This window comes from Nilaparvata lugens, chromosome 2 (genome assembly GCF_014356525.2).
Source record: "Nilaparvata lugens isolate BPH chromosome 2, ASM1435652v1, whole genome shotgun sequence".
NCBI lineage: Eukaryota > Metazoa > Arthropoda > Insecta > Hemiptera > Delphacidae > Nilaparvata > Nilaparvata lugens.
In genome coordinates this window covers 76,532,016-76,558,704 of record NC_052505.1, presented here as the reverse complement: position 1 = coordinate 76,558,704, position 26,689 = coordinate 76,532,016, and the positions used below count along the sequence as shown (strand labels likewise).

General features: G+C 35.2%; 1 protein-coding gene across 1 annotated transcript in view; it reads left to right on the top strand.

The window, feature by feature from the left end:
* Positions 1–26,689, top strand: part of LOC111048347 (acid sphingomyelinase-like phosphodiesterase 3a) — a 97,634-nt gene that overhangs the window by 53,479 nt on the left and 17,466 nt on the right. Inside the window, exons 3-4 of the mRNA XM_039421753.1 lie at positions 14,795–14,854; positions 16,193–16,343. Coding sequence (XP_039277687.1) covers positions 14,795–14,854; positions 16,193–16,343 — 211 coding nt within the window. The remainder of the gene's footprint in view (positions 1–14,794; positions 14,855–16,192; positions 16,344–26,689) is intronic.

Here is a 26,689-nt window from a genome sequence, read left to right as displayed (position 1 = left end):
TATTAGAATGCTAATATTGTACCAATAATTATTCGGAATTAATTGCGATCACAACGAAAAAGCTGCACTCCTATCAAAAATATTCGGGTAGTCAGATAGCAGACAATTCAAGCTCTAGATGAGATGGATAAAAGAGGAACGAAAGCAGGGATCTGGTTCATTTTCTGGAAATGAAAAAAAGTTATCAGTGACTTTGCGTTTCATAACGGCAAAAAATGGGAGTTGGCATGCAGTCGATAATCTCATTTGACTATTTTCTAATTTATTCATTAAAAAAATCTTTTGAATTCTCAAAAATGTGCTAATTCTAGTTTCAATGAAATGATACCATCTTAAGGACATTGACAATAGAGTGCAGCTCAAGAAAAAATTGAAGGACTGGCTGGCTGATAAGTGTTTTTATGACATGAATGACTTTTTGTTGTGATTTTATTTTTGTAATATGTGACGATTGCCAAATAACTTTATTGTTGTACATGCAAAGAGTAATAAATTCAAATTCAAATTCAAATACTCGATTTCTTTATAAATGTTCAAATTCAAACGAATTTCTTGAGTTTGGTCGATTTAATTAGACTTGAAATTGATGTCTATGATAGTTAAAAAACTCCAAGTATATTGGTCAAAGCGTTTGATAGTTTGATCGATGAGCATACAAACTCCGAAAGCCTAGAGGTGCAGACGTGGCACCGCCTCGCTGGCGTGACGCTGATTTTTTAACTCTTCTATAACATATGGTTCAATGCGATGAGATTTACGTGGCAAGTAAATATAAAGCTGCGTACACATAATATAAGCGCTTCCAACCCGCACCGAGGACGCTCCGCCCTCGTACCGCCCTCGTTACTCCATCGTACCGCAGTCGCTCTGCCCCCGCTCTGCAATCGCATCCATCATGAACGTTAAGGAAGATGTTAGAACTTCTCGCGTTCCCCGGTCGAACCACTCTTGCTCCCCGGTCGATCATCAATCGCTCTGCTGGAGTGACGTTCGGTTGTGGAGCAGAGCGAAAGTCTGTACGCACCTCATGAGTGGCATGGGAGTGAAAAAAAGTCAGTGTCACTTCACTTCTGTGTGAATTGGATCTTGAGGTGCGTACAGACTTTCGCTCTGCTTCGCAACCGAACGTCACTCCAGCAGAGCGATTGATGATCGACCGGGGAACGCGAGAAGATCTAACATCTTCCGTAACGTTCATGATGGGTGCGGGGGCGGAACGACTGTGGTTCGATGGAGGAACGAGGGCGGAACGTGCTCGGTGCGGGTTGGAGGCGAGTTTATGTGTACGCAGCTTAATATTGTAAACGATGCAAGTAAAGCAACATTTCCGAACAAAGCAATCTATATTAATGGATCTGTATTATGAATGAATTTCTTCAATGAATATTTAGAACATATTAAGAGTTTTGGTAGGTTCTGTGTTGGTAGTCTTAATGTAGTGTTGGCAATCATATAATTTTTATTTGATATTGATTCCAAGTTATAAAGTGTCTCAGGAAATTTTCATGGTTTGTGAGTGCGATTGATAACAAGAAAGAGATAAAAAATACTTTTGAAGATTGAAAATAGAATCTATCAGTGCTAAAGCCTTCGGAAAAATTCAAAGATTAAATTAAGATTGGTTGGTTTGGGCGTAGTTGATATGCGGCGACAAGGCACGTCTTCTAGATTCTCCGTTTGGATAAGCAGATTAGATTCAATTCGATTCGTGTTTTACAAATTCCAGTCAGGAGATTTGCAAGGAGAGTGAATGATGCCGACGCTTTGTGACAGAGAGCAGCACGAATAAGTTTTGCAAGTTAGTTGTCGTCGAACTGAAAGTGCGGTTTGATAAAAGAAAGAAGGACAGCGACCACCAATGACGCTATTTGCCGCGCTTTTCCCGCCCATGGTCGGCATCTTATGTCTTTCCCTTTCACTTCTACAAAACTCGCCTCTAACTTTATTTGCCAGCGAGGAAAGTCCAACCAAGTCTGAGCCGACTGAATTAAAGAAGTTTTTCACCCGGCTCTTCATTCGTCCTTCTCTCCCACTCTCCTTCTCACTTAATCTCTTTCTTTCTTTCCTCTCCACTTTGTTGAATCCATCCACAATTAATTAGCCACCGCAGCTTCTTCATCGATTTTCTCACCTTCTTTCGTCACTCTCCACTTTGTCGTCCACACTAACGTTTTTGCTACCTATCTGTTGTCACCTTCTTCACTATCACTCATTCCTTTTATTTCACCACTTCTTGAACTTCCACTTCCTCTTCCTCTACTTTTCCTCCTTCTTTCTCTCAATACTCATCATATCCTCTCCTTTTTTATTTCTTCTAAAACTCCTCATCTCCTCCCCCTCATTGCTTTTCCACCTTCTCTTCTCCATCTAAAACTTCTTTGACATTTTCTCCTGATCACGTTCCTTTTTCTCTCTCAAGTCTCCTCCTCTCATTCTTCTTCTTATTCCAACATGTCTTCTCCCCCTCCTCCTTCTTTCCCACCCCCACCTCTTTTACTGCACCCACACCAATTCTTCTGGAGAGGCTTCTCTTCTTGTTGTTACACCTTCATCGAGAGTTTCTTGTTGAAGAAGTGAGCCAGGCAAGGTTACAAGAGCTCGAAAAGTTACAAGAAGAAGCGATAATGACAAATGCACGCGCCACTGCCGTGCGCCGAAAACTTCGCTTTTCTTTGCTTATTAGTCGATAAAAAGTTGGACTTTGCCAATTATTAGGCACGCTATTATTCAGAGGTTTCTTACTGATTCAGGAGAAGAAACAAACAGTGCGGTGGAAAGTTGACGAAAATTCCAGTAATTCTCTTTGACTTGGTCTCACTCCTGTTTCCATTTTCAAATTTTGAATACTTGTTCAGAGTTTCAATACTTGTTTTGGAAAAGTGTATTCATAGAATATGCAACAATTATTTATTCATAGAATCTAAAAAAAACTCTGAGATGATATGTGAATTTCAATGTTGATGCACCATTATGCCCCGTTTCACCAACCTTGGTCAAGGCATTTGAACATGGTTAAAGTCTATCAGCTGATTAAATCAGAAATAATTCGTTCCACCAACACCAGTTACGTTTGACCACGGTCAATCCGATGGTTAAGTTTGACTGCCGCCGAACGGGCGATCAAATTATTTGAACACGGTCAAAAGTCTGGTTCGATCAATTCCCTTGCTTGTTTGTAGGTTACCATAATTATTATGTTTTTGACGCAATGAAAAATTTCAAAGTTTTTAGTGCGATTGAATTTAGTTGTAGTGAGTTATTTATTAGGTTTGTTCTCCGAATCTTTTAATTAGTAAATTATTATAGTATAGAAAATAAAGGAAGATTTTGAAAAAGATTTGCTTCACTCTTTCATTACACAGTAGGCATATATTATTCAATCCTTAGATCAACCTTGCTGCTTCAATGTATCTCATTAGAATTGGAATGTTCTTTTGTTCATGAAAAAAATTGTCAAAAATGATGGTGATTTGTAAATTTTTTGTACGAAAGTATTCAATTCAAATTTGAAATATTATTATTTAAATTAATGAAAATGTGTGACTATACAAAACGTCTGTGCCAGGGGCGTATATAAGAAGGGGGCCCAGGGGCCTGCCCCGAAATAATAAATATAAATCAGTACAGTAATAACAGAAAAAAGTACAGTAATCCGAATTTTTGACGGCCTGACGGTAAAGTAAAAAGAGCATTCAGCGCAAATTACCCTCTGAATATGAGCAGCGAAACTGATATTGAGTATCATGGAGTGTTACTATATTTACTATATTACAGAATTTAATTTGGATTTTCGTTTTATAATAATTATTAATTCATTAGCATTTAAAAATTTCAATATCTCAGTAATTTCTATCCATAAAAATCAGATGTAGCCAAAAGCAAGCCAGCAAACATGTTGGCCAAACAGGGGTGCCCACAAGGGGGGGGCATGGCGCAATTTGCGCCATCAACATTTTTTTGGGGGGGGGGGCACGATTTTTTTTACATTTTATGTCAACATTTTGAATCATGGCTAAAAAATCCTAATGTAGTTTTAATACTTTTTCCCACCTTTACAATGTTATATTTTGCAAAGTGTAACTCTATATAAAGCATGAAAAATGCAATTGATAATATGTTGTATGCAGAAATTTTAGTAATTTTAAGCCTATGAGTTTGAAGGTAAATCTTTGACAAAAATAAATTATAACTTATCATCCACTATTATTCTGATTCCCTTTGCTTAATTTTAATTTTTAATGGTCCTGTGTTTGAGTATCCTTGCTGTTGCAACCTAATTTTCTCAAAAGGACAATGCTAAGTTAAATTGTAATGTACATTTTAATCTAATAATTATTTTAATTTCGAAGGCGTTTCATGATGATATTAATGTCTCTGAAATGAAAATGCAATTATAAACAACATCGCAAATTCTAGTGAATTTGACAGAAGAAAAAAATTCTTTTGTCAAAAATATCAAATGAAGCCAATTTCAATCTTTCAAATTTTCACCCTATTTACCACACAGTAATCAAGTAATAATTATTGTAATGCTTCATTATTTTTTCTGTTTTGTATAATAGTCCAGTCAAATGGTCGATTTCCAGGAAACAGCCCGAAAGAATTTTTATTGACGGTTCCATATGTATTTTGGGGGGCTTAATTCTAATCTGAAATTTTCTGACACGCCAGAGGGCGGATTCACCCCCAAAACTCCCAAAAAACCCCAAAATTTCGGACTTTTTTCAAGTTTTTCATTAAATCTTGAGAGCCTTTAACTTTTCGAGAAAAATCATTCTCTAGAATATTAAAGATAATAAAATTTCCAATAAATTGAGTGGTCGTGCAGGACTCTACGATTCTTGATTCTGGAGCTAAAAGTTTTCAAAAAAGGGGTATTTTTAAGGAGTTTTCAAAATTATGCAAACCTACCACTTCTACCCTATACAACTAGGATTTTTTCTAGTAATGATAGAAAGCCACACATCACGTTAATTAACAATATTAATTCTGAACAGAATTCTTGAGGTACCTATTTTTGAATTTAGTAGAGGTGGGAGGGGGAATACACCCAAAAATAGAAAATCATGTCCTACAGCCAAAATTCAAATTTTCATTATAATACCTTCTCGTGGCCTTCCTACAAAAAAGAAACATATTTCGGCTGAAATCACCTTACGAGGGTTATGTTCTATGAGAATCACTCGTTATATTTTAGTAATTCCTAGTGGGGGGCACACATAAGGATACGACCTGGATCAAAACTTTAAACACTTATAACTTTTGACTGAATGATCACATCTCCTCGTACTACAGCTCGTTCATATTAGCTCGTCAAGGCGGTTGAAAATCATGTATTGTTTCACTGAAATTTGTTAAAAAAATAGGAAATTCCTCCTTTAGTGTATTTTAGCCCATATTTCAATGCATAGAAAATGACCGATTTCTATATTCAAAACTGTGTGTCTCGGTAACTCAAAATGATACTTGGTCTCGATTTGAAGGAAAAAATCTCCTCTTTTATGTGAGGTGAATGATTTTTGTAAAAATATAATCGTGAAGTAAGATACGTTTGATTAAAAAAATCAAGAAATTTTCGATATTTTTCTCATTTTCACAGACTCAACAGTTTTTCAATATAAACAGTGATGCAAGATCAATTTAAGGCAACTCAGTATAATCGCAAGAAAAATGAGAAAATAAAGATCATCATTCAATTGGCTGTAACTTTTTAACGGTATTGAAAACAGAAGTATAATTCATGGGAGTGAAAAGAGGAGAAAATTCATCACAACCTCGACTACTTTTTGGATTTTTTATCTGAAGTGTTCCACAAGATACGCAACGTTGCATATGCGAGACTGTGAAAATGGGGGGAGTATCACAAATTTCTCGCACATTCAAAGTTTTGTATCTTGTGGAACACTTCAGATAAAAAATCCAAAGAGTAGTCCTGCGCGACCAGTAAATTCATTGGAAATTTTATTATCTATAATATTATATAGAGAATGCTTTTTCTCGATAAATTCAAGCTTCTCGAGATTAAATGGAAAACTTAAAAAAAGTTCAAAATTTTGCGGGTGAAGTCGCTCTCTGGTGTGTCAGCAAATTTCAGATTGGAATTTAGCGCCCCAAAATACAGATAGAACCATCGAAAAAAATTCTTTCGTGGCTGTTTCCTGAAAAACGATCATTTGACTGGACTATAAGATGTTAACATTATTATATTAGCGAGAAACTTCTGTATATCTGTTTATATTTTTATATCTGGCTATCTGGTTATATGGTTATTTATGTTCAACAGATCTCGGAAACGGCTCTAACGATTTTCACGAAATTCGGAATGTAGTAGGTTTATGATATCAAAATTCGATTGAACTAGGTCTCATCCCTGAGAAAACTCCCTGAAGGACATGAAAAGGATAATTATTCATCCTTAGAAAAACAGATGATGATTTCGTCGTCTGTCGATAACAGAAGATGCGTGTGCCTGTGTGGGAGATCAGCTGTGTAATCAATTAGCTTATCGTATCTCGCGAGAAATCTAGAAATTTTAATTGACTCGATCAAAATACAGTAATCTGATTTGTTGACATGAGATGGTATATATCATAATATTCAAAGTTAATCATTATTTTACAGTTCTAAGCGATTAGTGAGTGTTATATTTTGTTATTGAATTTGGTATGTAAACAATCTAAATTAGAACTTTTATGTTTTCGAATATTTGGACTGAAAATTTCACTTGAATTCAAGTGTATGAAACATAACCTACTTTTGGAATATTAAATATTCCAATTATAAATTTTATAATGTATGAATCAAAATTCGGTGAAGAAACAGTTTTGGGCTGTGCTTGTTAGTCCTTTCCCAATCATTTCAAAGAATTGAGTTCTGTTCATCAATGAATGAATAACGAGCAAAGCTCGGTGCCCCGATATTTGGTATTAATAGATAGAATTTACAAAATGTATTTGTTCAGATGATATCTTTATTCCAAAAACCAAACCATTTAAATATACATTTTGTTCGACTTGTGTTATTTACTCCTGTAATGTTAAAAAGTAAATACTACCAACAACACAACATCAGTGACAATCTGTTCCAATTTATGATAAATATCGGGGCACCTAGCTCCGCTCTGGAGTACCTACAAAACTAGAAAAGCATATAAAAATTATTACGAAAGAAGAAATTATAATAAATACTCATAGTTCATACAGAGAGGTTCTATCTAATCACAGTGGATTGAGATTAAATAATAGGGTATCTAATCCTAGTTTAAACCCAAAATTTTGGAAAACGTTCATATAAATCAATTCTAATATATTCCACCCCCATTAGAATAATTACTTTTGAATATTTTATCGCAGAGGAATGCAAAAATTTATCTCACAAAAGCATGTTAAATTTTAATCCCGATTAATTCCACGTGAACCAAATCACAGAAGAACATCTCAAAAAGATAGCTTATCTGATTGGTTCTACTGGAATTAATCAGGTTTAAAATTTAACCGGCTTTTGTACAACTGCCACTAAGTACCTGATTGAATTATTAGGTACAAAAGTTCAACAGCTGAGTCATAATTTTGTCTCAGTCCCACACACATGCACTCGCTCACTCACTTCCATCATCAACAGACGACGAAATTATCAGCTGTTTTTCCAAGGATGAATAAATTCTTTTAATGTCCTTCAGCGAGTTTCCCCAGGGATGAGAATTAGTGCAATCGAATTTTTATATTATAAACCTACTATTTTCAGAATTTCGTGAGAATCGTTAGAGCCGTTTTCGAGATCAGGTGGAATACAAACATATAAATATCTGAACATTTGAACACCAAAACATCTAAACAGAAATTGCTCGTTTAATAGTATAGGATTTAGAATACCTAAACTTGCCGACATTATATATTGTATAAATAAAATCGTTCCAAATTTGTATGAATGTTCACCAAAATTGCTATGCAATATTCTTTTGCAATAAAAGAATATCAATGATATTATAATTCAACTTTTTATGAGTAACCTTTACATTTAAAAAGCAAAGCCTCCCTTACTTATCTTTTAATATCCTATTAAAATATTTGTCATGTAGTTTTCCTGATGTAATGTAGTACTTTTTGTCCTCCCGAACAAGAACGGGTGCACTGCTAGTCTCAAAAAAAATATCAAAAAGATACTTTATTTCTATTTTAAAATAGATAAGAAGCGATGGTATATATTTTTATAATATTATGAAAACAGAAAGAATTCCCCACAAGAACAAAGGTGAATAATGTCCTTTGGAAGATTAGAATGTAAGATGTGAATTTTATTGTCATACACTGAGCACTGACTAATGTTAAAAATTAAGGGGTTGGGAATTGGGATACTTTGGGGGGGGGGCATTACACTTGGATTGGGGGGGCATGCGCCATTGCCCTTGGGGGGGCTGGGCACCCCTGGAAGGCCAACTTCAGAAAAGTACAGCTTCAAGAGTTGACCATGTTCAAATTTGACCGACGGAGTTTTGATCAATCCCGAGGTTGGTGGAACAGTTGTATGTTTAAACGAGTGATCAAATTTTGACCATGGTCTAATTGACCATGGCAAGGCTACATTTGATCGAGGTTGGTGAAACCGGGCATTAGTATTGTAGTTGTTTACACCTTGAGAAGCTTCATGAATCGAGTGAGCCTAATTACAATCATACTTGATCGCCTCTTATTAATTACTTTCATTTGAAAAATCAAGTCTCACCACAGAAAAAGGATATAAAATCGAATATACAGTGAACAAAATCATTCAGTAAAAAATAAAAACGAATCAGTTATGTTGAGAAAAATAACGATTTGAAACGGCGATCACAATTTTATTCCTTATAATTAAGCTTCTAAAGTATTCATACCCGGAACAAAAAGATCACAACAAAGCGAAAAGCTTTAATCTGCCAACTATTCATGATAAAAATAATACTTTTTGTTTTAATTTATTATCTACCGATTTTGAGGACATCAGAGTTCATATTTTTTTATGTACACTATTTTTGCGCCTTGGCGATTTTGAACTAGAGAATCTCAACTCAACTTGGGAATGAGATATCAAAAAGAATGAGAGATACAAAAGATGTTTGGACAATCATGTAGACCGGCTATGATGTCATTATCAAGTGTAGAAATTTAACCATTATTAAAAACGTTGAATAAATATCACACTGGCACCCAAAATAATTTAACGGTTGGAGGTAACGGGGTACTTTGTTAGCACCCTTATTTTGTAACAAGGAAAAATATAATAATTGCTATTAAAATCTCTAATCAACTATTAACCTGTTTAAACTATTTGAATACACGGTTGGGAACTTTGGATGGATTCGTTCATGCAAATGCCAAGATCTTCACTATTGTTTAAAAACACCTGTTTTATCCACTAAGTAACTTATCACGAGCCAGGAACGTCAAATAAAAGATTTTGGTAGAAATGCTACTGAAATATTAATTTATTAGTTGTATTCAAACATAGAATTATCGTTCATGTTTAAAATTCTGTTACATCGAATCATAATCTTCACTGTAACCAATCCGGTTATTTATTCAATTACTTGTTTCAATATTACAACATTAAAAAAATTTAATTTCAAATTACTACTTCATCGCAATTATTCATAGTTGATATTAGTCAAGAATTTGCTAACTCAATCTACAATAAATTTAGGGCCTCGGTCAATTTATCTGGTCAATCTATTTGAGCTTAATAAAATAATTTTGGCACTCACCATGGAATCGAAAATTCAACAAATAAATCGGCACTTACAATCACTCACGCTTACATTTCAACCACGGTACTATTTTTCAGACTACATGCTTTCAATTTATACAAAATAAAAATAGCAAGGAGACTTTCCATCTAATTAGACCGAAGCCTAAATTAGAGACTGAGACTTGTTCTGCGACTACATCTTCTCGCGGTGACGACTCAATTAGAACTACCGCTCTTCCAATCAAATTTTCCAATTTTCAAGAAAACACGTGGAGCGCGCGGCCTAACTTCAGGTTAAAACGTCGTGGGGTCGCACGGTTCAAATACATTTCTAAATACGTTTGCATTAATTTCATTGCGAAATCAAGCCAGTACTATGGAAATGCTAGAAGACTGCAATAATATGGATGGATAAGAAGCAAGTTAGCCAATTTTTTATGTCGATGCAAAATTTAGGTGCTTACTTGGTATATGAATACATTCTTTAACAATCAAAAACAAGGTTTACTAGAGTTCATATTGGAAAAATGTCGTTCAAATTTGATAAGTTCATCAACCTGAAAGAAAGGCACAAAAAAACTACAATTCAAACCTCTCAATATTCACCATATTACAATAATATAAACACGTTCGGTATAAAAACAATGGAGCGTTAGCAAATAATTTATGAAATATGAATGTGATGTTGAATTGGGTGGATAAATGGCAGCCAGTTGCCTGGCCGCTGTCTGTCACTGAGACAAATTGAAAGGGCCGCTTGATTAGAAGATGGAGTGAGCCTCTGAAGCCCCCTCACTCACATTCACCCCCCCCTCTGTAGCCCCCTCACGCTACCAAGCATAAAGCCAGAGCCATTTCGTTGCCAGTCTATCATTGTCAATTTATCGACTGGCAATCACCAGCCAACCTCTGGCAATGACTCTTCTTCACTAAAAACTACCGACCATCAAAGCATATCTCTCCTTGGTGTTGATAGAAACCTCTGTACTCTCCTATCATATCTAACAGCTTCAACCCTTTAAAAAAAAGAATTGCCGCAGTCATCAGCTATTCAAAACTTTCAATTCCAATTTCTTCTTATTCAACAAAGGGGTGCACACAGAGGGGGTTGGAGTTTGACGCAGACTGCGTAATCGAAATTCCTGAGGCGTGTTGAAAAACAAATCAAGTAGGGAGTTTCAAATAAAGGTCAAAAGGATTTGAAACGATTTTTTGCGGGGACAGGAGCTGAATTTTTCTAAATTTGGGGTTTCAACATAACAATAATTTTGAAAAGTTCTATGCAATAGAACATTTTTTGACGGATTAGTTTGTAATCAATTTGGTAAACAACTCATTCAATAACGAGCATCACAGTGAAAATATTTTTGAAAAATTATTATATTAATTTGGAATTGATTCTCATATTTCATTCTTCTCAAGTTCAAAATCGGTTTTGGATTGAATAGATTGTTAGAGTCATTTCTCAAAATGTCCATTTGCGAAACAAAAATAACTCATCCCAATCAAATAAAACCATCCTTATTATCAAGGGTAAATAATAGCATACCGAAATTACTTTTAACAAATTAAACCTTGCCCTCCAAGAGTATCAGTTCAATTTGAGTAGTCTTTCAAAACACTACTAGAAATAAATGAGAATAGAAGGAAAATTCAGAACAAAGTAATATAATTTTAGTGACATTGTTGAAATAGGAGGAAATGTTTGTACTATCCATTATTCATCTGTCCCCACATTCTCGGTCAATCATCAATCACATATTTTGATTTGTTGGGAGCAAAGTTGACAGTAGCGTCAGGATCCTAATCAATAATTCACACTTGCATAATTTATTACGTTGAAATTCGTAATATCATAGACGACTAGATTGTCATGATATCATAGTCTACCATAGAGTTGTGTAACCGGCCCTTAAAAAGTTAGGAAAGAGTACCTAATTATCTTATTTTTCACAAGCCTACTCCATTAAAAAGGATGAATTGCACGTGATACCCAGAGATTTAGACGGATAATGATCAATATGATTAATAGGGTGATAATAAACTATCTAGGAATCTTGCGAAGTTCACCAGAATCGAGTAAACAAAAATGAAAATCGATGATAAGGGTAGACCTAACGGTAGTGAGGTGAGCTCGCTACTCACCACAGCCAACTAATCCATCTCCATGAAAAAAGCCTCTCTCCCCAAACTAATTGCAGAGGATATTTCAATCGTGAAGCCGCTCTTCAGGCTGCTTTTGTTCCAATCTGATTGTGAAGAGATGAGGTTAATGTTCTGCGTCTGCTCACTCCATACACTCACAGGCATTTGGACGTAAGCCATAGGTGGGTCTTATCTTCATTTCAACCTCACATTCCAGAGCTGCTCTACAATTCCAGTAGATTGCTTCAAAATCATACAGAAATGCTTTCATCAGATGGTTAAATCATATAACTCTAGAGACTTTTCAAACGAAAGGAGAGAGAACAATAATGTAAAATTTGCGTTTTGTGCGTATAAAAGTTATTGCCCAACTAGAAACGTGAATCCCTCAGCATATCAAATCTACTATTCTAAGATCTGAGACAGCTGGTGACAGGACAATAGCGCTGCACACACACGAAGTCTGCTATCTCTTCAAAGTGAATGATTTAATATAATCAACAGCTGCCAAAAGTTTGCAATTGAATAATCTTATTTTCTCGCATTTCGAGCTTATTTTCAATTTTAGGTGAAAATGTTACTGTACATTAATTGTAGAGATTTTCATGCTTAATCTTTTCCACTTAATTTTTTTGTTTAAATTGTATCCGAAGCCTGATAATTGGGAATCTAAAATCAAAGTTCGCATAGATGGGGCGATGCTCCTGAAATTTTTACAGATATGGGACTTGTGGCAGTCGATAGAGCTTATCAATGACTTTTTTAGGTATGAATCTGATCAAAATCTTTGGAGCCGTTTTCGAGAAAATCACGAAAAACCCTGTTTAACATTTTCGCCATTTTAGCCGCCATCTTGAATTGCATTTGATCGAAATTGTTCGTGTCGGATCCTTATAGTGTAAGGACCTTAAGTTCCAAATTTCAAGTCATTCTGTTGATTGGGAGAGATATCGTGTACACTGACGCACATACACTCATATACACACACACACACACACACACACACACACACACATACAGGCCAATACCCAAAAACCACTTTTTTGGACTCAGGGGACCTTGAAACGTATAGAAATTTAGAAATTGGGGTACCTTAATTTTTTTCGGAAAGCAATACTTTCCTTACCTATGGTAATAGGGCAATGAAAGTAATAACTCATCCAAATCAAATAAAACCATCCTTATTACCAAGGGTACATAATAGCATGCCGAAATTACTTTCAACAAATTAAACCTTGCCCTCCAAGAGTATCAGTTCAATTTGAGTAGTCTTTCAAAACACAACTAGAAATAAATGAGAATAGAAGGAAAATTCTGAACAAAGTAATATAATTCTAGTGACATTGTTGGAATAGGAGGAAATGTTTGTACTATCCATTATTCATCTGTCCCCACATTCTCGGTCCATCATCAATCACATATTTTGATTTGTTGGGAACAAAGTTAAGAGTAGCGTCAGGATCCTAATCAATGATTCACAGTGCATGCACTTGCATAATTTAATACGTTGAAATTTACTTAATATCATAGACGACTAGATTGTCATAATATCATAGTCTTGTGCAACCGACCCTTAAGAAGTTAGGAAACAGTAATATTATCTTATTCTTCACAGGCCTACTACATTCGAAACGATGAATTACACGTGATACCCAGAGATTTAGACGGATAATGATCAATATGATTAATAGGATGATAATAAACTATCTAGGAATCTTGCGAAGTTCATCAGAATCGAGTAAACAAAAATGAAAATCGATGATAAGGGTAGACCTAACGGTAGTGAGGTGAGCTCGCTACTCACCACAGCCAACTAATCCATCTCCATGAAAAAAGCCTCTCTCCCCAAACTAATTGCAGAGGATATTTCAATCGTGAAGCCGCTCTTCAGGCTGCTTTTGTTCCAATCTGATTGTGAAGAGATGAGGTTAATGTTCTGCGTCTGCTCACTCCATACACTCACAGGCATTTGGACGTAAGCCATAGGTGGGTCTTATCTTCATTTCAACCTCACATTCCAGAGCTGCTCTACAATTCCAGTAGATTGCTTCAAAATCATACAGAAATGCTTTCATCAGATGGTTAAATCATATAACTCTAGAGACTTTTCAAACGAAAGGAGAGAGAACAATAATGTAAAATTTGCGTTTTGTGCGTATAAAAGTTATTGCCCAACTAGAAACGTGAATCCCTCAGGATGTAAAATGTCTTTAATATCGCTGCAATGCTTGAGTCTTAGTGTGAACTGATTCAGTACTCTGCGAAATAGTTTATTTAAAGTGATGACTCATATCAGTTGTTGATTGCTGAAATCGTAAATACCATTCCATAATGCTTCCGTTCTTACTGAATCACGTATTCTGATTATTCAGTTTAGTTTATGACAAAGATGTTAGGTGGCTACTATGGATCGGTCTTGCTGCTCAAATTATATCCACTCTCACGTGCATGTTTGTTCACATCGACTCTCAGCTCCTAGAACAAACTACAATACAGGTGAAGACGTGATACAGACAAAGAATCTTTGAACGTCCCTGTGAATATTCTCCTTCAATTACAATAAGTTTTAGCCAAAAAGAACGCGTTTCGACAACTATGAGCAAGCAAAAGGCCTATAACACTACAGGAAAAGTGAATACTAGATATACACTTGAGCGAAGTTGGTATCTTCGCTAAATGTTCATGATGATACTTTGATGATATTATATTGTGTTAATAAAACATCCTATATTTCCACTTTTTGAAACACCCTGTACATCTAGAGTAGAATCATACATCTGAATCGAACATTGCAATCCCCATCGATAAAGTTATCTAATCATTTTAGCAACTCAATCAATAAACATGACTATACTTTTGGAAATATCTGTTCCTTGAAAAGAAAAAACTTTCCTGATAAATCACCTCAATTAGCACTGTTTTGTTTCAGGCTATTTTTGGCATATAACTGATCTTCACTGGGATGTACATTATGGAACTGAAAGTCACAGTGAGTAGTATTTATTAGTATAACTTTGGTAGTATAATCAAATAATATGATAATATTATATATTAACCTTTCAATATTTGTACAAGTGTTTAATGTATGAATGTTCAAATAATTATCACATGAATTATTTGGCCAATTTGAGTATTAAGAATTTGGTTCAAGTCTTAGCTTTACTATTCATCATTAGAGTGGCCTGCTAAAATTATGTTTAGTAGGCCTATATATACAATCCTACTACATACGGTTCATTACATAGTAGAGTCCTCACTCCGGATTGCTTACAATAGTCTGTTAATTTGAATAAAATCAATTCTAATCACAAAAAAAATCAATTAACTTTCAATTATCATACTACATTGGAATGTTGGGATAAACGTCAATAAAATATCAAAAACATAGAATAAAATACACATTCGATATTTGAACCGTCAGGATAAAGCGAATGCTAGGAGCCCCAATCGTCAACGCCAAACTTTCCATCTATTTTTTTTTTTGGAAGTTACAGTGTGGGAGCATACAGGGAAACTCCAAAACGTTGCTCCCTTATCAAACAATTAATGAGGAGAGAAAAATCTTTTCCATTGACAGTGGAATTGATTGTGATTTATTTATGCATAAATTATGAGATCATGGAATATAGAATGTAACATTCCATATAATATGTTACATTCTATACTCTCTGTTTCCAATTTTTTCAATTTCGATTTCATTTACAATATTACAAAATCTTTATAATTTGGCATATCATTGGAAATATAAATAAATAAACATAATTGTTCATACATATACCGTACTTTAATAAAATAAAATTCTAGGCATCAACAGCAAAAATAAAGCTTTGCCCGCTGGTGAGAGTTGCAAAACAGTAAAAGAAAAACATAATATTTCGAAATAATGCAGGAAATTCAGGTTCAAATTCAATAATTATAGTAGAAACTTTAGAACAGTGGAATCATCAGAAATCAACAAAAATATCGAGCAGGGAAAACACTATCAAATAAAAATAAAATAATTGAAATTGAATTTATATATTTAAGGTGAAGAAATGTTCCTCTCAATCCACTCTTTCACGCTCTTTTTACTAATTTCGAAATCCAAAGCAAGAGGTATTTCATTTATCAGTTTACTGATTATGTTAATTAGCTGCCTTCTTATCAATGAAAGTCTTGTAGAATAAGTTAAACTTGAAATTTCTCTGTTACACCCGGTCTGAAATGATTAAATTTATTTGATAAAACGATAATTTGTGTTCTTGATCAGCTTTGGGAAGATATTTTTATTTCGATTGGAATCTACTTGGCGACTAAGCTTGAATTGTTTTGCGAAAATGGTTTTTAGGTTGTTGGCGAGGAGGCGGGGGTGGCCGGGGAGGCTCTCAACAGCTGTTTGGCGACCACAACTGCGACAGCCCCTGGAGTCTCATCCAGTCCGCAGTGCGTATGATGCGCGACAAGCACGGCGAAAACATCGAATTTGTTCTCTGGACTGGGTCAGTACTATAATATAACCATACAACAAAGACACCCACGATATAGACGGCGACCTATCACCGAGTTCCAACATTTTCTCCTTCCTTAGAATAGAATATTTATTTCGTCAAAATAGAATAGAATGAAAGTTTTATTGTAAACGCTTCTGTGGTCTTCAGAAGCATTACCTTCGTCACAATTTACAACAAATGTCAATCACACAACAATGATTGAAAATAAACCATTCTAAAATAATTACAATATAATGAAACATGCTTATCCAATTATGGAAATGTCCAGATGAATAACAAAAGAGAGAGATAATAAAATATTCAAATATGTAATTTTCTGGTATTGAGATACAATTCAGTCAGTCAAATAGAAACAAACAACAAAAATGAAAAGTAACAGTAGTTGATACAGTATGTACTTCATGTAACTCAACATAATATTAATAATTTTACATAGTCCTAGCGAGCTCATATAACTCCTGAAAAGTGTAAATTTAATGGTGTTACTGGTTAGAAATATTTTTAGCCTCCGCTTGAAAACTTGATTTTACAACCTCTAAATTGTTCAGCGAGCGAATTAAAAAGCTTCACACCAATAAATAGAAATGTTTTTCGCGTGCTAGCTTACTCGTAGCGGTTGGTAATCAAGTTGTTCCTGCTTCTCGTTTGATGTTCATGGGATATTCCCTGCTCAACAAAATTATTTAAGTTTTCCTTCACATAGGTCAGATATTGAAGCACAAAAATAGAGGGTAATGTCAATATTTCTAATTCTTTAAAGCTGTCTTTACATTGAGCGCGTTTTTGCAGACCACAAATAAGCCTGATTGCCTTCCTTTTAATTCGAAATAGTTAAGAGTTATATGCCCTTGATTCTCACTGTACAGCTCCATAAGACAGGTGTGACTTGATGTGAGCAAAGTAGACAACCTTTAGAACATCAACATTGACACATGTTCTCAACTTTCTTAATATAAAGCTCTATTTAGCTTTCCAGTCGTATTATCAATGTGCCTGGACCAACTCAAACAATTGTCTAGAGTGAATCCCAGAAACTTAGCTTCTTTTTCCGCATCTACTTCACTAGAAGTCTCCTATTATAAGTGAATCTCAAATCTTGAACCTTGTTGGAGCTCACGCATAGCAAGTTTGAGTTGCACCACCTCTCAATATTGACTGAGTCACCTCTTGTGAAGCAGCATTCAGGGAAACCACTGTTGGCACATACAAGACACATAAGACAAATGTAAATTATAATCAATCTCAGGCACAGCCAGCAAAGTCAGACTTGTACGGTAGCTGTGAGTCCGTAAAAACAGCAGTACAAAGTAAAAGAATACTGAAACATGAAAAACAACAAGAAGGCAAGATAAATGAAAAAAAGTAGCCTACTAATAGTAATTTTAATAAATAATACAGATAATTATGTACAATGATAAAGAAAAAATATGAAGTAATTTCGTGTTAGCATAATATCTAGTAGGTGATAACCAAAAACAAATCAAATACAATTACTCTTCTAAATAAAAATGAATAGAGAAAAATACAATATAAAATATTGTGCATTCTCTTTTATTTTTGTAGATAATTGATAGCATAGAGTAAAGATACAGTTTAATTTGATTAAGGACCATTATGCTAACACTTCGTTTAACGCCAAACCACGTTTACATGTGGAAATGGTTGCATTTATCATAATGTGTTCCATACAGAGTTTAAACGAACAGCTGACATTCCTCCGTTTGAACCGAGTATCTACATACGGGCCTAATAAAGATAATAGTATAAGATAAATTTACCTTGTTCATTTGTCTCTGGTGATAGGTACAACCATAGAGTAAAGAAAACTATATTTCTTTCATCTCTGGTACAACACGATCCAGCCTCATATTGGTATAACCTTATTCAAAGACTAATAAAATAAAAATAAAATGCCGTTCAGTGGTGGGATAACCAGCATTTCTTATATCGGGGATATGATGGACAGAGTAATAGAGGAGAAGAGGAGTACAGTAGTAGTTGGCGGCTTTGCTTTACTTCTTTGGCTGTACATTATTCTCATTCTTCTGATTGGCTCCTATAATACTTTTCATGCTCAACATTTAATTTTTACCATAGAGAAACAATAGCGTAAGCAATGGTTGAGTAATAGCAGTTTGTTATAACTTACATGGAAATGAAATAAATAAATATGAAAACTTGTATGAATTGTAAAAGTAGGCTACGCATCTTTATTGGTTGTGTAATTCTTCAACAAGACAAAGCAAGACAAAAACTCCTGCTATTGTTTCTCTATGTTTATACTAAGGTTTTTTCTACTTCCTCTTCTCTCAATTTTCGATTTATTTCATCTTCTTTCTTGATTTCTCGTTTCTCTCCACCTCCTTCCTCTCGGTCTTCTAGTTAATTTTCTTCTACTTCTTCTCATACCTCTGTTCTCTCTCTTTTGAATCTCTAGCTTTCTCTACTCCTCTTCTATCAAAGTAGTCTACTAATTAACAAAAATATTGTCAAAATATAGATATAGAATACACATAGAATAAAAAACAGGCTATAGATTCATATTAACATGATGTTGTCACAATTTGCCAAGCTTCAAGACATACTACCAAAAGTCACTTGAAACATACAAAATGACAAGTCAAGACCTTTAAAGATGTGAAGTTGGAGCTTTCCACTCCAAGAGCTCCGATAAAAACTTTTTTGCGTAGTTTTTTATCCGTTTTCCAAGTGTGTTTGTTTTTTGGAGGTATGAATAATGCAAGAACTTTTGTTTTGACAACGGTTGGATCGATTTTTGTCGATCAGGATGGTGTGCAGGAGACGAGAGGCGATTCCTAAGGGACCGCGGTGCTCCACAGAGGATCTGCCATTCTGCTGACTTCAGCACGTTTCAAAATCGAGAATGCCTGCAAGGCGAACGGCTGGAATTGACACAAGACGTGCATTAAGATAGCGCCTAACGGCCAGATAATACACCATTTCAACGGTATCGACAGCTCCAGCCGTCCGCATTCAATTTCTCTTGAGGATCTGACTTCAAACGAAATGTCATTATCGCGATGAGCATGTGTCGGAAATTTTTCACAATACTTTTTTAACCTGTAATATCATTCCGAAAAAAGGTTGCAAAAAAGTATACTACGTAAGTAGCCGTAGGATACGAATAAGCGGATTCGAATGAAATAGTTGTTGAGAAACAGGTTGAGAGATAGAAAGAATATAAGAAACTGGATTAACGATATTTTTGTCAGATGAACCGCTAAAAGCCTTTAAATCTTTCGGTCTGCACCGGAAGATTTGTGTGATTGAATAGAATACGAGCCAGCCAAAACGTGACTGCTTGGTAACGTCATAATCATGGATCATCTCAATTCAAAAGTAACGAGCACAACTGAACAACTAAGAAGCATTTGGGGGCATCATGATACATTTCGATCAAAACATGTTATAGAAGAAGAATTATAGTTAGAAAAGTAAAGAAAATGAAAGGCGAAGTCAGAAATAATGGAGATATTCTCAGTTTAAACAGGCGTTTCAGCAGTTTTTGTGCACAAGTCAGAGTGCTTATCGAAGATTCAGATTTAGAATTGGACAGAAGCCAAAACCATCATCTCGTTATTTGAATAAATTTGAGGTTGTGCTAACTCTACTCACTGTAATGCACTTGATATAAAATATAATGAGTTAATATCTTGTGCTATGAATTTTCATTACGTTTCTATTTCAAAATTGATGGTATTTCCATTTTTTTATATTCACAAATAGGTTATTTATCACAAATGGAGTATACACATACTAGAAAGTCACATATTACAGTACCTATGTGCTTCTCCTGATAACAAACTATATTTTTTTAATTGCAATTCAATCTCTCATTTGGAATGTATGCTTCTAATAGTAAGCAAGAATGGTATACAAGATACGATACCATTTCTCATGAAGAAGGTTTCTCCAATGTGATCTGGTGATGGAAGAGGGGATGAAGAAATTCTTGAAAAGAAAAAGAAGAAGACGACGAAGAGGAAGAAACTGTATTAAGTGTAAAGTACAGTAGTTGATTGATCGTCACACCCTTTTGGGTGTTGGGCGTTGGCTCCTGGGGAAAAATCGTTTTCTTGGTATTCTTCATTCATCTAATGCCTAACCTGTGATGGATGTTGGGCTTCACAAGCAAATGAGAGAGGTTTGTCTGAAATATCTGTAGAAGGTAGCAAACCCGTCTTAGGACTAAAGTTAAAACGACCTTGATTAGATCGAGAGTAAATTGTTTCAAATAATTTATTAATATACTATTAGCCTACACAGAGCATAAATTATTACACAACAAAACAATCTTTATTACAGAGAAAAAACCCAAAGCCCAATAATCAGTTAATCAGGAAATCGAATCAATGTTAATCACATCAGTGAAAATTTGAATCAAAGATTATTTTGTTGGTTTCATATAAACAGTGAATATGAATGAAAAATACCTGTGTTTTCAACATTTCGAAGAATAGGCCTTTACGTAAGGAAGATTATGAGAATAGAGGAAAAAGTGGGTAGCGAATAAGTAGATTTGGAAACATGAAAATTTGAAGACATGTGACTTTGGTAAGAAATGTGACAGGTTACGCGAATATTGAAATTCTTCATAGCTAGAATTCTTCAACTTCGACTTTTAATCATTTTTCATTAACACAACTCAAATTCAGATCGGGTTGAACGATCAGAGTCCCTGGAACATTGTTATAACCAGGCATTTTACAAATCTAGCAAATGAGTAGATTTGGAAACATGAAAATTTGAAGACATGTGACTTTGGTAAGAAATGTGACAGGTTACGCGAATATTGAAATTCTTCATAGCTAGAATTCTTCAACTTCGACTTTTAATCATTTTTCATTAACGCAACTCAAATTCAGATCGGATTGAACGATCAGAATCCCAGGAACATTGTTATAACCAGGAGGAAATGAAATTACAAGCTGTACAGACTGTTAAATACTTTACACCTGACGTGAACACAATATCCACATCAGTATATACACAGCACACAGGCAGAGCAGAGCGTATTTGGTATGCAAATAGAGGAGTGAGTGCTCGCGTGGCCGATGGGGTTATTCGTTCGTTCATCAATCGATTTCCAAGACTGTTCGCTTGAAAGAGGTGTTCGAGTGTGGTCCGAGCACAGCGTTCAAACCTCGCCAGAGAGTTGGAGCACGTCCCTAGCGTGTTCATTGGCCCCTGCCTGCCTGGCTTAGGCCACTTTCACACCAATTATGTGTCGAGTGCTTTGCTAGCACTGTCCACTGTGTCTGTGTGCAGTCTGTTGAGCCACCGCCTTTTAAATAAACATTGGCAAAAATCTATACGATTATCGAATGACAGGGAACAGGAATAGGTAGTTGAACGGCTACTAGGGCAAAAAGGCGCGAAATTGAAAAAATAGAGAAAAGACACATTGGAGAGGCAGGGATGACACACTGTGTACAGTAAATTGTTCCAGTTCCAATCGTAAATTGTTCCATCACGTGACTAGTGCAAAATGCTCCCATGGAACGCCATTTCAAAATCGCTGGTTCAAGCTTTTGGCGCGCACATATAAAGTTGATTTACTCTAAAATGTGTCGTTTACTAGCTGCGTGAATGAAGAAAGGCTGTTTCACAAACTTATCGTCTAGAAAAGTGTGCATTTATTTTATTCCATTACTCTAAAATTTACTATCAGCGCATGCGCAGAGAAGCAAGCAGACTACAATAATCAACCAGCGAGAGCTCAGATAGTTGGAACTGTACCAGGTCGGACAATTAGCGTGGTAAATTCGAGTGTGGTGCAGGATTTTGGAACTGGAACTGGTTTCTGGTACAGAATCTGTCAAAACTCTTCCCATGGAACGCGGAACTTTTTACCTGGTAAATTGTGAATCGGACAATTTACCACATTCCATGTACACAGAACGGGCCCATTGTTTCCGAATTGCGAAAAAACATTCATAACTGGAAGCGTTACAAGATTTATATGAGTTCGATGAGTTGATGTGTTGGATGAGCAAAATACAGCGTCTGAACCTGTTCACTGCTGTAAAGATTCACCAAATGTACCTAGAATAATTTTCGTTAATGTATTATTATTTAAATACATAGACCTTTTCTCGGGTTTTATGAAAAAATTATGAAATGATATCTCACAAGAAATATTGAATATAATTTAATCAAAAGTATAGAAAGTAAGCAACGGCTATCGTCCGTTGCAGCTCAGTTCGCTGGGGCATAGCAACCCTTTACCGCTATTCTTCACTGAACAATCATGGATTCGATTCTCATCCGATATTTTGCATATCTATGTATGATCCACTATATATTTTGAACATCACGTTGACAAGAGGAAAGGAAACTGCTGGTTTCAACAGTTACAGTTGGTAATTTAAATAAACAACAAATTATCACACCTCGTTGTCAATAAAACTCTCAATCATAAAAAATAGACTATTGAAAGCATACACCTTGGAGCACCAAAGTGAATGTTATACTAGTACCTACAATATAAAAATTCCTCCTTCTCCTTGTTGAATTGCCAAAGTTGATAAAGTTATCGACATGAATTTATTGTTGAGCTGAGCATAAATCGAACCCTACCTACAAGTTTAATAAAAATAAGTTTGTGGGTTCAACTTTTGATAGTTCTATAACCGATTCGCTGCAAGACGGATTCAAGTTATAAACTCGGAAATCCATCAAGTCAAAATGAATTCTTAACTTGGAGAGGAGTTGCTTTCTGTTTGGCGAAATTGAATGGTCACTTTCTTCGAAAGTCGACAAAGTTCTTTCGTTTTCTGTTTTCTCATTTTCGCGAGACACGTGATAGGAATGGAAACGCTGAACCTCCTAAATCCGCTTCTTCAATTCTCCTATCACTTGGATTTGGAGTTTTTCATAAGTGAAGCGTGTGTCATAAAAACTCCAAACTCAAGCTCAAGATGCAAAGCACATTTAGGTAGGTGCCAACTTTAGAAGTGAATATCAAAACATGAGGTGATATACTGTATGGGAAAAAATGTTTTTAATCACACTCAACATGGTGAATAGAATGCATCTGGGACAATATTTGCTGTGAAATACTTATATCCGGATGTAACCTAAGTACATGGCTTGAGAGGACAAGTATATGAGATCCGAAATTTAATGGGGTCTCATGACAGTCAAGTTGTTAAAAAGCCATAACTTGTCAAATGTTGAAAAAAATTTCCATACAATGTGTTCAAGAAACTCGGATTTTTGATAGAGTTACAAAATGTAAGTGACAATATTAAAATTGCGTAGTTGACAACTGACAAGCTTCCTGAATTCGTAGTTGACAAGTTGAATTCATGCTTCCTGGCTACACATCCCATCATGTAACATCGCTCGTGGAATTGTTTGGAATCATTCTTGAATGAGTTTCTTGAGCTGCTCTTGTAATACTTTCTTACTTCTTCTTACTCATATAGTGAAGCTCTGCTAGTCAAACGATAAATCATGAACAGGATTCCAGACTTTTGCATCCCTCTCCATATCCAAATCCAGTATAATAAATATAAATGTTTCGTCATTGGCAGTTATTCATTATAATTATGTTCTACTTACTCCAAGCGTGATAACGAAAACCCTACTCCGGAAAAAGCATAAAACAGACTTCAAACTTCAGACCTCAACTTCAAACAGATCCATATATCAAAATGAATAGCATCACAATTTTTCTGAACTAAGAGTCTGCGCACAAACGCTGCTTTTTAATAGCAAGTGAGAAGTAACCCTATCAGCGGTCGACCTCTAACAGAATGGATCAACTCCAGAACTGCCGAGCAATCGATCAAAAATAGCCCACTTGTCGAAAAGTTCAGTGTCTGTGGATAGAGAAGCAGCGAAGGTATACCTACCACAGTACCGTACTTTAAACAAGATCCCCAAGTCAAACACTGATTAAGACTCTTGCCCGAGCAATCCAGCAACTCCAACTTTATAACTGAAGAGTTTCAGATTGCTTCAACTAATGCAACTTCTCGGATTAATAGCTTCTCTGGTCAGGGATGGAGATCCAACACTTCAAGAACAAACAAACACTACAAACTTGAAATAATATATACCTTGTGGCTGAAGGATAATGGAAGTTCTGAATACTCCTATCATAACTAACCAAGTTCAAAACTGTAAAATAATATGTTTTTGAGAGAAATAGGAGCTTTAATTCATTCTTAAGTGATCAGAATCAAAGGATTTCCAAGGAATGTAAGGATCCTTATTACCAAAAATACCACTAACGCTTCAACTTGAAAATCAAACATCGAAGAATTACAGCCTGAATACAGTACAGATTCTCTTAAATCAAAATTTTCTTTTTCCCCATTTCAAAATACCCATCACTGAGGTAGACATTGGAGATAGGAATTTGAGTTATTATTTCAAAGAAACTGGAGTTCTCTGCCATTGATGAGTAATGGGAACTGAAGTGCTTCACGTTTTACAGAGACCCAGCGTCCACTCTTGAATTGTATTTTTCCAACGGGAAATTCGCTTCTCGTTCCTCTAAGCGTGTTTATTTTTCATCTTTAACGGGAAACGTTCCTTTTCCTTTAATTGGGTCTACAGCCTACAGCCTCCTCAGTGTGTTACATACTGTACCTTCAATAGTCGTATCTACCTGATAACGTACTAGTTTCCAGTTCGTTTTTTTTCAATTTTCGTTAACAATTTCTCAATATAGGTACTTATGCCTATACTATATATTGTATGAAATCTTTGCTTTAGGAAATGCATAGAGAATAGCTTCAATAGTCGTATCTACCTGATAACGTACTAGTTTCCAGTTCGTTTTTTTTCAATTTTCGTTAACAATTTTTCAAGATAGGTACTTATGCCTATACTATATATTGTATGAAATCTTTGCTTTAGGAAATGCATAGATAATAGCTTCAATAGTCGTATCTACCTGATAACGTAGTAGTTTCCAGTTCGTTTTTTTTTCAATTTTCGTTAACAATTTTTCAAGATAGGTACTTATGTCTAAAGTATATTGTATGAAATCTTTGCTTTATGGAATGCATAGAGGATAGCTTCAATAGTCGTATCTACCTGATAACTTACTAGTTTCCAAATGGTTTTTTCTAACTTTTGTTAAAAGTTCTTCAAGATAGGTAGGCTACTTATGTCTATACTAATTTTAAATCTTTTCGATAGGGAATGTTTACAAGTAAGCTTCGTATCTACCTGGTGACTTGATAGTTCCCAATTTGTTTTTCAATTTCTGTTATCAATTTTTCAAGATAGGTACTTATGTCTATACTAGTTTAAAAAACGTTTCCGATAGGGAATGAATAGCGAATAGCTTATAAGGAGTGAAAATTGTATCAAATAATAATAATAATAATGGTTAATTTGGAAGAAGATGAAATCACGTATCATAGAATCGTTATATTTATGGGTAGAATAATTATTGTCTATTTTAATAACAGCAGGGAATAATAATTACACAGCCTACGTTTACTCACCCCATTAAACACAATTAGCAGAATGAATTCTCTCATTGAAATTAATCACCTGTTAGAAGTTTATCGTGAGCTAAGTTTTGTTGAAAATATTACATGTTGGGGAGGAATTATAACGGTTCACAACATTTTAACGTGATAGACAAACACAGGGAGAAGAGGCGCTTGGGCCTGAAAGTTCCACAGTAGCCTACTCTTCATGGAGAAAAAAGTTGTAAAAGGGTGGCTCAGTTAGGAGCAGTTGCTGGGGAGCACAGGCAAAGTCCGTACTTTTCTTTTAGACCTCCGGAAAATGAATAAATTCCTTGGGGTATAAAGTAGCCTTAATAATAGCTGAGGGTGTAGAATGTGCATGACGTGCCTACCCTACGAACAGAAGAAAAAGAATGTAAAGAAGATGAAAAAGAGGAGGAGGAGAGGTGGAGGAGGAGAAGAAGGAGAAGATGATGATGAAGAAGAAGAAGAAGAAGAAGAATACGGAGAATAAGAAGAAGATAAGACATTAGAAGCAGAACAGAAGGAGGAAAAGTATAAGAGGAAGTAGAAGTAGCAGAAAATGAATAACAAACTTTACTTAAACTTTTAATGGTTTTTAGTGTAGTGTAGTGCACTAGCCTACCTCTACCAGCAACGGAGTTGGGAGTTCTGACTGGAATAGTTGATAAACCATCAGACAACTTATATACTGTAAGAATAAGAATAAGAATAAGAATGCTTTTTATTCCTTCAATGCATACATACAATGCTATCGGAAACGTCAGTCAACAATATAATACATAGTTTTAAGTTTTGAATTATACAGTGAAAGTTACACTTAGTACGATTTGATATGACAATACAGAAAAAGTA